The 14,253-nt window shown below is 40.2% G+C and overlaps 1 protein-coding gene and 1 long non-coding RNA gene across 3 annotated transcripts; one reads left to right on the forward strand and one right to left on the reverse strand.

Moving 5' to 3' along the window:
* Positions 1-655: 655 nt before the first annotated feature.
* LOC124481905 (CD151 antigen-like) lies at positions 656-10,686 on the reverse strand. Of its 2 annotated transcripts, none has more exons than XM_047042191.1 (8): positions 10,590-10,686; positions 8,248-8,332; positions 6,775-6,966; positions 4,022-4,096; positions 2,678-2,782; positions 2,312-2,470; positions 1,976-2,062; positions 656-1,757 (listed from the first exon to the last, which is right to left on the reverse strand). In XM_047042191.1, the coding sequence occupies exons 1-8, from the start codon at positions 10,595-10,597 to the stop codon at positions 1,698-1,700; spliced, it is 771 nt and encodes a 256-aa protein (XP_046898147.1). In that variant the 5' UTR covers positions 10,598-10,686; the 3' UTR covers positions 656-1,697. The 2 variants fall into 2 exon arrangements, with proteins under 2 accessions (XP_046898147.1, XP_046898148.1); XM_047042192.1 differs by having other exon boundaries at positions 10,495-10,677.
* A 100-nt stretch (positions 10,687-10,786) lies between these two features.
* Positions 10,787-13,491, forward strand: LOC124481906. Its single transcript, XR_006957703.1, has 2 exons — positions 10,787-11,387; positions 11,609-13,491. It is a non-coding gene; the product is annotated as an uncharacterized LOC124481906 (long non-coding RNA).
* The last annotated feature ends 762 nt before the right edge of the window (positions 13,492-14,253 follow it).

Below are 14,253 nucleotides of genomic sequence, written 5' to 3' on the forward strand. Positions count from 1 at the left end.
CAGTAAATCTCGTCATTTGGCATTATTAAGACAGGCACACTGGGGAATTATTAAGCTTTACGGAGGAAATGTATTGATACAGGCTTACCAGTTGTTTTCATCAGATTTTGCGTCAGACTCAAGCACATTGTCTGCACAAAAAGCTGAAAAGTGCTGCCATCATGTGTTTCCAAACTGTAATTACCACAAGGATGGCATGATATCATTGCAGGCCAATGTCGCATCGTGGGGTTATTAAAGGCTAAATAATTGCCAAGAGCGAGAATCGTGTGACTTCTACATTCTCTAGCTTTATTTTGTATTCAAAATCTATGCAATGGTTCATATTTCACTTGAATGGGAATAGTCGTACAGCAAAATATATCTTAACACAATGCAGCAACCTATATTGATCTTTAATTAACTTTTGCTATAAATCTGGTGCCAATTTATGGGAGCTGTTGACCATAAGCTGGTGAGAAAGTACTTAAACTTCAGAGATTCCTTTTGTTGATTGAGCGGAAGGTACAGAAGTGTTCAAATGTTTCAGGAGCTTCAATAAAATATCCATAAAAAAAACTAACTTGGATAACAAATTCTTACATGATGTATTTATATATATTCTAAACGTATTTAGCATGCAGCTTTTCTTATGCCCTAAGAATTTAACAATGCATGACATCCTTGTGTTTATTTCAAGAAAATATTATGGTATAAGATATTTAATGTGACAGACAAACATAACTACAGCAGATTGATTAATTCCGTGGTATAGCATACATATAAAACAAAACCGTGTTGTGTGATACAGTGATCGTAATAGTCTCTTAAATAAAATTATGTTTTGTATAAAAGAAAGATAACTTCAATTCTTTAAAAATACTACAAAAGCACAGACAGTATGGACATACGTTGGAAATGGCTGGCAGGAGTAGTCCGTTTGATATGATCTTACACAATGTCAGGGTTGACAACTTTGGCTTCAGTGGATAAGTCCCTCATATAAAAAGATAATGCTGACACTTCTCTTGAAACTTCTTGTAATGGAGCGTGAAATTGCCTTTTAGCCACATCTTGTGTGCAAAAGAGTCTTGCTAGGAAAATGCCTGGGGTTCAATATCCCATCACACCATATTGATTAATTGCATGTTCAGAATGTTTAATGTCTGCATTAGGTGTTATTGATTTTCAACAAGCAAAATCACACATCATAAAGTGCATCAACTTGTGTCAGAAAGGTAATGTTTCCAGAATAACAAAAAAAAGTTGTTACTTTATAAAAGCAGCAGTAAAAATATGTGTTTCAAAGCATAATAATCTATTAGCACAAAAATAAAATAATGTGTTTGTTATTGATGTATTCAGCCACTCAAGAGGTCTTCACTACCTAGTTAAACTGTGAGACAAGATTATTCCAATGGTAAGGTGAGTGGTTCTCAGGAGTAAATATGGAACTCTGCATGTTATTAGTATGTTACATTTAGTTCAGTAATCTGAACACCACATTGGGGTATAACCCAAATGATGCATTTGTGGCCTTCTCCCCAGATGACAATTTGGATCAAACAGCTATTTTGCATAAATGGAATCCTCAGTGTTCTACTCCCTTACACCTCATCCTCTGTTTGGCACGGTGTTTGTGAGAGGCCCATTTGGGTTTGGCAGGTGATGGAGACTGGACCATTATCTCCCTCCCTCCTTCACAAATCAGTCCTTCCTCAGTATGGCTCTGCTTTCAAACTGCGATATAGACAGCATGTAAACACCATCCCTATGACCTGAAATTGACAGTGAGGGGGGGGGGGGGGTCATGGACATGCCACCTGATTAAGCCTCCAAGCATAATCGATAACATTTAAATTAGCTTTACAATGGGAGACGAAAGCACAATGTGATAATTCAGCGAGTTTAACAAATGTGGCACTGGTCTCCATTTTGGATTGGGTTTATACAAAAAAAAAAAAAATTAAAGGGCAAGATGGTCTGTGCTGCTCACCTGCACACAGGCTATACCAACACCCACTGCTCCTATGATCTTCAGATGGTCCAAGATGAAGTTCTCCAGTTTAGTGATGCAACCTCCCTGGAGAGGGCAACAACATTGTGTGTATGTGTTTGTGTGTATGAGACATGAGCATATGTAATTGCAGATAGCTTTTTTTTGTGTGTGTGTGTGCGGGTACAGATTTACCAACATAGACCATAACATGTCACCATAACACCCCAGATTCACAGACTGAAACTGGAGATCACGCCACCCCACTCCCTACCACACCCCTTCCCTTTACGCTCCTCTCCCTCGGCCCAGCAGCGTCTCTTCCCAGCCCCTTACCTCCACTTTGTAGATGTTGGAGGGATGTTCCCGGCGCCCACAGCGCTCTGTCTGGGTCTTGCAGCAGCTGTCTGGCACGGCCCGCCCCTCGGCTGAGCTAGAGCGGATCCAAACACTCTCGTTCCAGTCAGATGAGCTGTTGCTCCCACAACACTTGAACTGGTGGAACGAACGTGGGGGCAAAGGGAGAGATTTGAAAATCATAAAGCTCCTGCTGCAAATGCTGAATGCTGATGCTAAGGCAGGACTGCAAGGCAAACGTCTACTGAAAATACAAAGTTGAAACATTCTGGAATCAAATTAATAAAAAATAAAAAAGATGACATGAGGAAAGGCCTAAAGACATCCAAATAACTGCAGCCTTACCTCCTGCTGCAGCTTGTCAACAGCCCCAGTGACGTGCTCCTGGCCCGGCTGCTGGTACTTCTGGATCATGGTCTCCCGCAGGTTCTGCTTCAGCTCCTCATTCAGCTACAGGAAAACAACATTTAGGTCAGATGCAAGTGTGGTCACTATGAGTGCCCTCTGTTTGCAGACTGACCAATTGGAGCAGAACTTATGAATGATGTAGCTAGTTAGTAAACAAGTTAGTAGAACACAAACTAATATGTATGGAGTATCAAGATTTGAGTGTGACTTAAACACAATAGCAATAGGTCTAACTATTGTTTTCAACATTTAAGACAAGCACCTGATACTTGAAAAAATAAAAAATAATACATATTATTTACATGTTTAAGTTCTTGTTTTGGACAGGGCATTGTATGACCACCCATTATAGACCAAGCATGTGTTCTTCAGATACAGCACAACAATAGCAGAGAGGGAAATGGTGGATGTGGCACCTGCAGTTTCTATGGTAACCTCAGCACAAGAGGAACTACAGCACTACGTAAGAGTGTAAAGGAGGGAGATGAAGAGAGAATGAATAAGTGGGGAAGAAAAAGGAATGTCAGACAGAGAAAGAATGAATGAGCAAAGAGAAAAAAAAATAGCTTTCATTTGATTTCAATAAGGAAAACACTGCAGCAGGGAGGTGAGAATAGCACAGGAAAGGAGGTGCAGGGTTCACACACAAGCTACCGGTTGTCTAACTTTACTCTGACAGAACATGCCCAATTGGCAATTCAATCACAATGCAAGTGGGCAGCTACGCCACATACCATGGATCTGAATGGGAGTCCTTGCCATAAGTTCTGGGCAATTATGTTCTGACACTTCACCATCACAATATGTCTTTATGAAAACTGTTAGAATACATTAAACACAGGTATGAAGACAAGAATAATGCCAATAAAAGAAAGGGCAAAGGTAGCAAGAGAATAATGGAATTTCATATTTGAAAGTTAGTTCTTGTAAGGGCAAACCAAGTGGTGGATCATCTGTCTAATCAGCATTATGGGGGAAATAAAATGTACTGACACATTTTTACACTCCTGCCCTTTGATGTGCCATAATGTTTAGGACTGTACATCACTATATATCACAGTAAGAACATGGAGAGAGGTAAACTTCAAGGGGGAGGGTTGTTATTGTTTTATGTGACACCAAACTGTTGAAATTTGTCACAAGTGCTGAACAGTGTGTGATTATCTCAGCGATGCCCTTCCATGGTGTGTGTTTGGACAAATGTATATGGCTGTGCGTTGGTGTGTGTGTGTTGGGTACTGAGAAGGTGGCATCAGGTGGTCAGGACGGTGGAGTGATTACCTGCTGGTAATAGATGTAGGCCAGGACACCAGCAAGGATCTCCAGCAGGAAAATACACAACAACAGGACAAAGTACTGTGGGAAACCAGAGAGCAAAAAGGTAGAGAGAGGTAAAGAAAGAAAGAAAGAAAGAAAGAAACGCAGTTAGAATCAATGACTCAGGGATTCAAGGTTACAACAATGAAAGGCAAATCTGAATTTAGTGAGGATGGAGTTGAAAGTAGTCAAGGACTTCTTGTGTTGACACTGAGCTAGGTAAGGAAGTTAAGCATGGTGACTGTGCAGTTCTAGTCACATTGTGTGTGAAAAGTTTACTGACACCACTTAATCACATAGGAAGTATGATGGAAAGAGTTAAATGCTCTAAAAACTGGTCAAGGCTGACAAAGAAAGACTAGAGTTTTTTTGTTTTAATCTTTCTGTTGAAGGACCCTTCATGAGAACTGTTATCTAGGCTGTAGAAACTCAGACTAAACCTTAATGACTGGTCTGTACTGGCCTGCTAATTACAGTATATACTGGTAAAACATGGAACAATGGACATAAATAAATTTGCTTCAAGAGAACATTACAAGTGCAACTAGTCCCCAGGTAAAATCAGAAAGATCTAGATTAGCAAGTGTGAGAGATGGATAGTGTTCCTCTGAAATATCAGCGTATCTCAAAGGAACACTATCTCTGCTGGCATAGGTGTGTACTTGCTCCCAAGACTTCCCCTTTAATATGGGCACAAATCACATGGGGTGGAGTGGTCCTATTCCAACCTAGAAGGCAGTTTACTTCAGACCACGCTGCTCCCCTGTGAACATTAACTTAAATAGCAATAAAAATAATGAGAAAGTCCACTTTTGCAGCCAAAGAAAATCAATGCTGAGTTTGACGTGTAAGCATCAAAACATCAGTTTCCCCCTAGGAGAAAGTGGTTTTGCTATACAATTACACTACTGGTGACAGATTGGATCCCCTATGTGATTTATGCTTTAAGTTCAGAACTGCACTTTGGAACTAACGTGTTATGGAAAGTATGGTTCATCGCCAAGCTTCTTTTGGAATTAGATGGACAAGGGGAGATGCAATCAGGAAAAACCTTGACCCGATTCCTTTGGACCAATGCTATCTGGTATGGAAAATCTGTGGAGTTAAATGGACTGGGTTCTTTTGATTTGATAGTGGCCTCTGATTGCATCCCAACGTGACAGGGCTTGAATACTGAGTGGATGGTTGAATGCTTATTGATGTGCCCATCTCTCTGGAAGAGATTGAGCTGGAAAGCGACAAACACACACAGTGCCACACAAACACAGTGCTGACAGGCCAAGTACCTGAGTTAGTCTACCAACTAAAATTACTCCATAGCAGTCTCCTGTCTCCTTGGGGCGAGGGTTACATTTCTTTTCCTTCCTCTGCTTGACTCTCCCCCGCTCACATAATCACAGATCCACATTCCTTTCCATTTTTACCTCTACTGCTCTCTCTCCAGACAAATACATTACTTCAGCATGATTCATCCTCATAATATTGACTCTGAAGCATGAACTCTGCATACTTTATGTATTATGGTAATATCGGTCTCTGTTATGAACAAAAAGGTAAAAGGAAATTGCTTTTAATGATGTTCCTTGCAGTCTCTTGCTTTCAAATCTAGCATTGTGCTAATTATAATTATTTTCATGTGAAATGAGAAGGAATGTCTAAACACTAGCTATCCCCTTCTTGTATGCGCATTGGTATCCTCAGACGCACACACAATCTATATGACAATACCTTATGACATAAGCCTTGTGTCCTTGTAGAATAATTATACTATATCCACACACAGTTGCTTTGGGGTTAAACAGTGAGAAACAGTGAGGAACTGACTGAGGTTCATAGGAGTACATGAGGTCAGTATCTGTTTGCACTAGGGCCCTGAGGGGGGTTTCTGTTCCGACTCAGCCAATGTTCAATTCATGTCATTTGGTAAGATGGAATTTTTCCTTTCCCTTTGTCACTCCTCAGACACTTCTTCCCTGAACAATGGGGCTGTGTTTTGACACACACACACACACACACACCACTCTTTCACAGGTTGTCCATCTCTCTACTTCTCTCTCCCTTGTTCTCACTCACAGTCTCACGAGTGTGAGTGGGTACATTTGAGTTATTCTCTGCTAAGGTGACTATGAGAGACTATGGGCCTGGAGAGTAAAATATTTGATTACAAGCAGGACAGACATGTAAAACAATTACCAAAAGTGTGTTTGTGTACGTACTGTATAATTAAGTTCTGTCTGTTCCATTTTACAGGTGATGGCTTGAACAGCGAGTAAAGCATTTTCCCGGCGCTGCAGGTGTTCCTATTGGCACATCTTGCCTCTCGCGCCATCTCTTTGGTTCAGCCCTTTGCCAACTTCTAAAAATCACAGATAACTGATGTCTCAGGTCATCTTGCTGCTTAAGCAGATGAGCTGCATTGCAATAAAGGCAGCAGTCTTACTGCAACTATGTTGATGTCCTGGTGTGTAGTTTTCTATTTGTGTGGAATGGCACTTGTCACCAGTTATAGTTTTTGAATTATGGCATCCAGAAGAGCTGGTGTGATGTTACATGGATGGCCCGGTGTGTGTCATAATAGATCATTAATTTGTTTTGAAATCCCCTACACCATATCCCACAATCACCAACTGTGTGTGTTCAGGCACCCTTTAACACAATTGTGCGAACACTAAATATGAACTTGCACCTGAATGTACATGAGTGTGTCCCATTCTCACCACTCTTAGTAGCCTCCTCTGCTCTTTGAAGGTAGCGCAGCATCCCAGCACTCCAGTCACCATGACGATGACCCCCGCCAGGATGAGGATGTAGGCAGAGGCAGCATAGGTCTTGGAGGAGAGCAGGCTGATGTAATCACTCTTTTCCACAAGTGTCCAGATGCCCACCGCCATTACTACTCCCCCTGCCAGCTGGGAGGATACAGCACATGAAAATAGTTAGATATTATTAAAGCCTACCATGTGTAGGATTCAGGTACTCAACAAGGAAGGGATATTTTGTCATTGTTAAAAATTGTACACTTTGAAGAGACTTCCATGTATAATATTGAACAGCTGCCTGCCTCATTTGCAGTTCCTTGAGGTCCTTAGTATCAATATTGGATTGGGTACGCATCCAGCAAAAGGTAAACAACTTAGATTTCTAGCAGAAAAGGGGAATCTACGACAATGTTATTTTTGTGTTCTATTCAGCAGACCTGTTTTTGTGGGAACAACACTGACTTACCGGCTTAATAAATTCTACACAACAAGCACAGCATATTCTCACACCCAATCATCATCCACATCATGTACACTTTTATATGTAATTTCAAGAGAGTACGCCCAAGTGAATACTAGTAGCCCACTCTACTGTGCAGAGTCAGCAGATGTTGCAGCACTGCACCAAAAATTTGTCCCATTGCCAAACCAATCACTTAGACAGCCTCTGATTAGACCATGTTTAATGCAAGGCCAATCAGAGAACAGATGCTTGCAGGCATTCTCTAGGTGTGTGTGTACACATAATATTTAAGCAATGAAGCTTTCATAGTTTCTAAACAGTTCTAACACAGTTTAAGCAGGTGGTGGTGTGTATTTCTTACTAAAAGACTATACATTAATACATTTAGTCTTCATACACGTTTAATGTGTGCACATCTATGTGGCTGTGTACATTTAGACATAGCAGATTCCATGTTCTAATGTATTTCAAATGTGATTAGGAATACAAGCACATTTCGTAAAAAGTGTTTGTGGTTCAGGGAATGTATTCAAATGCATGGGAGATGTGCAACTTCACACTTCAGCACTTGACTGAGAGATGTGCCCTGCTTGCATACCAAGTGAGAAATACATTATTTATTTTTTTAAGAAGGAAGACGTTGACAACTAAATGGTGACAAAAACATACATACACACTGACTGAAAAGATCGACACACACATAGCCTACATGAAGTAAAAAATTCCATTCCACATAATAAAATACTTCCTTAGCTTGATGTTGCCCCCCACTATAGAGTAGTAAGCAAAGCGCTGAAATATGGAACTGAAATTGTTCATGGTCTACATTTACCATTTATTGGTCAAACAGACATTATGCATATAGTTACTGTATTACATTACCGCATTGCACTTCTGTACATATCAGAAATCTTCCAAAGCATCACCAATATGCCTCTTAACTTTATTTTGAATCAAAAAACACTCACCCAGAATAGGAAGTTGAATGTAAAGAGCAGGTATTTCAGACAGATGGTCCCACATGTTTCTTTCTTCTCCTCGTACACTCCCATGCTACCAAAAAGAGATGGGAACTTGTCATTCTTTGCCACACCAACAAAATGCATCCTGACACTGAAAATAGGATGTACAATCTGTGACACTGTTGCACCAACTACAATCCATCAATAAAATCAATGCAATACATTGACACAGGAACACAAAAAGACAATGTGTGTTTTTATGAGAACGGGTAAAGTTGAAGACGACATGGGTGAAGTTCACTCTACTACAATAGTGTTTTTCTCAGGTGATAGTAAAGCCCTACAGTGTTGATATGAGCTCAGTACCGGAGGCAGGGTCAATGTGAGACTGAGCCAAAATGCCACTAGAGCATACAGAAGAAAAAAGAGACCTAAAAGTATGCAAATAGCACTTAAAAATTACTTGCACAGGACTTTCCACTGAAATTGGGGATGGTAACAACAACAAAAAATACAGGGGGAGGATTTCTATTGACAAAGATTGCATTTTACCTGACACAGATGGTAGACTTAGTAAAGCAGCTTAGATTATGTTACTGCTCCACTACAATAAGCAGGCCTAGGTTTTGTCAGAAACTAAGTTGCTTGTTAAAGAGAAGCAAAACCTACAGACACAATATTTTTTCTTTCCAAGTCTGATAATCTTCAGCCCAAAACTCTCTTGCTTACTCACTGCTCAAGTCCAGACTTGCCCACTTTTAGCTGGACTACCTCTTGCTCAGTCATCAATATATGGTCTTTCTGCTCTTCCCTTTCTCGTGGCTGGTAGCCTTATTCCTATACTCTGAAGTAAACTAGCCTGTATCTGAATACTCCTTTTACTTAAGCAGTGTGAAACAGCCTTCTATGGTTGTGCCTCTAATCAAGGCTATTTAAAGCAACAGTGCATACTGACTGAAAACTCATTTAGTTTTCCCTCTAAGTAACACTTTTCTTTGCCGATTAAACTTTAGGGGATTCAAAATAGAACCCAAAGACTTAACGTTGGTTTTCGTTTATCAGGCATACTACTCTTACCACGCCACCACATTGCACTTGATAATAATAAGATGGTATATTAGCTTTATATGTCTGGAAATTCAAGTGCAGACAACACAGATTTTCCCTATTCTTGTATTTTAAATGTATTTTAAAACAATAAATGTGTGTCTGTGCTCGTGTCTGTGTTGTGAGAGTGTGTGTGGGGCAGTTTGGACAACAGCAGCTGGGCTTTGTTGACCAGCTGTATATAGGACCTCTTCAGAGTGTCCCTGTCAATTAAATTCAAACAACGTTTTATTGACCGCACTTCATTACAGTATAGTTTACGAAAACATCCCCCAGCTGTGTCAAGAAAACTAGACTGATTACAAAAGGAGCAATTAAACATTCAAAGACTAACAAGATATCATTAACTTTCTTAGCTTTAAATGTTTACATGAAATGAGGCTTTGCCATATTTCTGTTATAGTGTGTTCCCACTATATGACCACTTCACAAGACAGCAGACAGCTTGTCAGACATACAATGATTAAAAATGACATGGATGATTTCTCAGTTCTGCATGACGAAATTAAAATGGTGGAACGTAGGATGCCATTTCAACTTTACCCTGTTCCCCAATACCTAAAACCATGACAAGGTTTTAATACCAAATTATATTTATTAATACATAACACCAAATTAGTCTATTTTAATAACATTTATGTTGTTAATATATTTAAATATGCTATTATGTATCAATTATGCAAAGAAATGCAAGAGGTTTAGTCAATTACTTTTCATTAATGCAATAAAGCACAAAATTAAGAGTCTAATCCCGTTGTTGCATTAAAAGTAGAGGCCTGCATTTTGATAGGCCTAATTAAGGCATGAAGACTCTGTTGAGCTTTAGCTATATCCAACCCAAAAATAAAACACGAAATGGTCAGACACGACATTGTTGATATGCGCAGAATCTCAGGAGTTGAGTGCGGTGAAGTAATTCACAAAGAAAAGCTAGGCTAACTATAAGCTAAATCAGAAAGCAATCACATATCTTACTGCTTCCAACAAAACAACAATTATAAAACAGAGTTTAAAAACAAAAAACAAACCAATCGTTTGGCCTTTAGCTCTAACTAATTTCTGCACAGAGCAACATTGTAATCGTTGGGAACAGACGGCATTATCCGTGTAACAAAGCGCTAGCAATTTAGCATAGTTCCTGCTTACCTGTTGGCTGTTCACAATAATAGGCTATCTGTGACACCTGGGAAACAAAACAAATGTAGTTGATAGTTAACGATGTAAAACAAAAACAATCTCACGTTTTCATTCCAAAATCCCCTGGAAGATTTCCTTTAGGTGGACTGCGAGATAATGGAAGTGCTAGGCAGGATAGCGCAAAATGTTACGCCCCGGGAGTTGTCTATCTTGCGTTTGTGGCTGTCGACTCCACCCCACCACCCACCATCACCTTGGCGATTTACTATTCTGTCATGCTGGGGCGCTATTCCCCTGTTTCGTAAAAGAGCTCGAATATTTTGGAATTATCATCCTACTAGCACTGTACAGCCCTATACGTTCTGTAAACAAGACTGCCTCATATCTGGGTTCATCTCTTCTATTCTCATAACAAAAAATAACAATGTGAAACAGCTGTCTCTCCTCAGTTACGATAATATAATATCAAGTCGACATCTTTCACTTTTTGATTCGAGTGGTTTGTGCACGCGCTCTCACGAGGGGGTGCCTCTCATGAAAGCCGTGCATCTGATCGCACAACACCGGAAATCAACAGAAGAAAGTCGTGTTGGTTACAGAGTGATATTTCTGCAACTTCTGGTGGCACTCAGTCTACAGTCGACAGCCAGAAGGCGTAAAAATAGGGCTACATTAATTAATGGTTACGTTCATTTCTTCTTTAGCAAAAATGGCTGGAATACTCACTCTGAAAGCGTTCGTTAACGAGCGACTAACCTCTGCAGCTGAAGAGATATTTGGAATGTTTGAGAAAACCATTAACGAACATCACGCGGAAGTTTCCCGTTTAAACAAGGAGCTCAAGATTCAACGCAGACAACTGGAGACCGTTTTACACCCAAACAAACCATTACACAGAACAGGTTAGTGACAGATAAGTTATATCTATCTTTATTGTAATAACGTACGTTTGGATACACGCGTATGTTTGGATAAAGTGCCTGTAGCTTTTAAGATTTCAACGTTATTCCTAGTATATCTAGCTAGCAAGCCATATGTGTCCAACAAGAACTGAAGTTGGGTGTCTTGCAAATAATGTAATCATACATGCTGGTTATGTCTAATGTTCCTATGCCCTCTTCAGACCCACAGCAGTTCATTCTCAATGATCCTGAACCGGAAGCTTGCCATGAACAACAACAGCACTGTGACTTGGATTGGAGGACCAATGTTATTCTGGTTATGGATGAACCAGCACCCCAACAAATTAAAGAGGAAGAGGAGGTACATCGGACCAATCAGGAAGAAGAGCGTAATCAAGGGCTGGAAGCTTACTCAAGAGAATGTATATTGACTTTTGAACATTTGAAGAACAATCTCGGTTTTCCAACACATACCTAACCAGAAGTGTAAAGAACATGACAGAAGAACCTCCTCATAAACTACCCAATCAAAGGGGAGGAAAGCATGCTGTGCAAGAACGGGCATGTAAGATGAATTCCATTGAGGTGTCAAATCCAAAATTGCCTGATGAAAGTCAGTCTGTGTATAGTTGTAAGGTGTGTGGAAATACTTTTCACTATAAGGGTAACTTGGTGAGGCATGTAAGATTGCATACAAAGGATGCTGAATGTCGTTGCGGTGTTTGTGGGGACTCCTACCTGGAGGCCACTGAACTGAAAGTCCACTTAAGAACCCATAAATCGTTTCAGTGCACTGTTTGTGGAAAAATATTAGTCAATGGTTCAAGTTTGAAAGTGCACATGAGGACACACACTGAAGAGAAACCACATTGTTGTAAAGTTTGTGGCAGAGGATTTAAACAAATGGGGCATTTGATTGTACATACAAGGACACACACCAGAGAGAAACCACATTGTTGTAACATATGCAACAGAGGATTTAATCAAATGGTACATTTGAGTGTGCATATGAGAACTCATACCGGGGAGAAACCTTTTTCTTGTCATGTCTGTGGTAAAGGATTTGTCTCTAGAGGAAATTTAGTTCAACACATTAGAGTCCATTCAGGGGATAAACCATACATTTGTAATGATTGTGGCAAAACCTTTACCAAGCGTACAAGTCTTAATTACCACATGAGGATACATATTGGAGAGAAAGCATTTTGCTGTCATATCTGTGGTCAAGATGTCTGCACTAGTGAAGACTTGAAAAACCACATGTAAATACACATTAAAGGAAAACCATATTCTGACCTGTTAAAGTATTAAGTGGAGGAAGGACATCATTATTTCTTGTAGATGTTTTCAAAGTACTTAAGGTAAACATTTAGAATGAATACATGGAAATAATACCAGTACTGATAATACTAATTCCATGGAACTTGACATGTTGATATACTAACATATTACCTTATAACACTAGACAGAATATTGTAAAGTAGACCTAGAATGGCTACTATACTAGCCACAAATACAAGCCACCAATACTAGGAATATTTAACAACATTTGATGTACGCAGGATAGGCAAGTTTTGCTTGAATTTGAAAGGATTCAAACCAAAATATCCCACCTATCCCTTCAAAGCCACTCCTCCAAAACACATGAACATGCTGCCTTACTATAGCCGAGAGGTAGGTAGGTAAACAGACAAGTAGCCTGTCCAATAATTGCATTCGGTCCAAATGCCGTGCAATCATAAGTGTTAACTTAATGATTGATCGTTTTTATTATAGTCCTGCGATGCCCACAGATATCAGGTTGATTTAATTTGACTGTCCAACGTTTATATTTATTGGTTCCTATCAGGATGCAGTTTATTTCAGCAAATATGTCAAAAAGAGCTTCTCAACAACATTACCTACCCTGCCAAGTAAATGGAACTTGTTTTAAGTTAACACCGCCTTTCTTTTATTCATCAGCCCACATTACAATTTTCTTCTTTGACAACACTTATATTTAATATAGTGTTACATATGTAAGGTTAGGCCCAAATGATTCCAATGTAGGCTTACCTGTACCGATAGAAAACGCAAATAAACTTGTGCATATTGCATTCTTATACCTTGAGCTGTTACTCTGCATTTCCTAGCATTTACATTTCATACTGTTCATAGTGTTCAAACTGTATGCATAGGCCTAAATACCGCTGTTCATACTATTGATTCTGTGCTGTAAATATTAGCACTGCACATTCATATCTGCCTGCCCTTATGACGTTTACTATAGCATTTAAGCACAGACACCTATCACCACAGACACTGTGCACACACACAAATCCAACTTTCTCTCTCTGGAGCTTTACAATCACTCAAGCCCACAGATGTACTGTCTCTACAGTGTACAAAACATGTTCATGAGTGTGATGATGACGCACACATGAGTGTGTGTGCTGGCGTTCCTCTGTCTAACAGTCCTGATCTCGAGGAGGGCTGGAACTGGGCCAGGGAGCTGATGATGGAGGACAAGGTATGGTTTCCCCCTGTCCCCTCTGAAGATGTTTCACTGGTGAGACTTTGACACTGGAATGCACATACACACACACACACTCATAGGGACACACAAACATGCTTGCATGTGTGCATCCCGTGTGTGTCCTGCCCCCTCCAGACCAGAGACAGTGCCAGTGTCCTGGCCCTCCAGAACCACGTGTTTGGGGACCGTGGCTCCATACTGCAGAGCCTGCAGTCCTTCATGATGCCTCTGAGAGCCAGCAGCCAGCCTGACCAGCCCTGAACTGTCCCCCGTGGTCTTCCTGGGGGACAGAGACTACTTCCCGAGGGAGTGGCCCGACATCCACTACTTCCCTAATATCCATTTCACAGC

Source organism: Hypomesus transpacificus, chromosome 19 (genome assembly GCF_021917145.1).
Source record: "Hypomesus transpacificus isolate Combined female chromosome 19, fHypTra1, whole genome shotgun sequence".
Lineage (NCBI taxonomy): Eukaryota > Metazoa > Chordata > Actinopteri > Osmeriformes > Osmeridae > Hypomesus > Hypomesus transpacificus.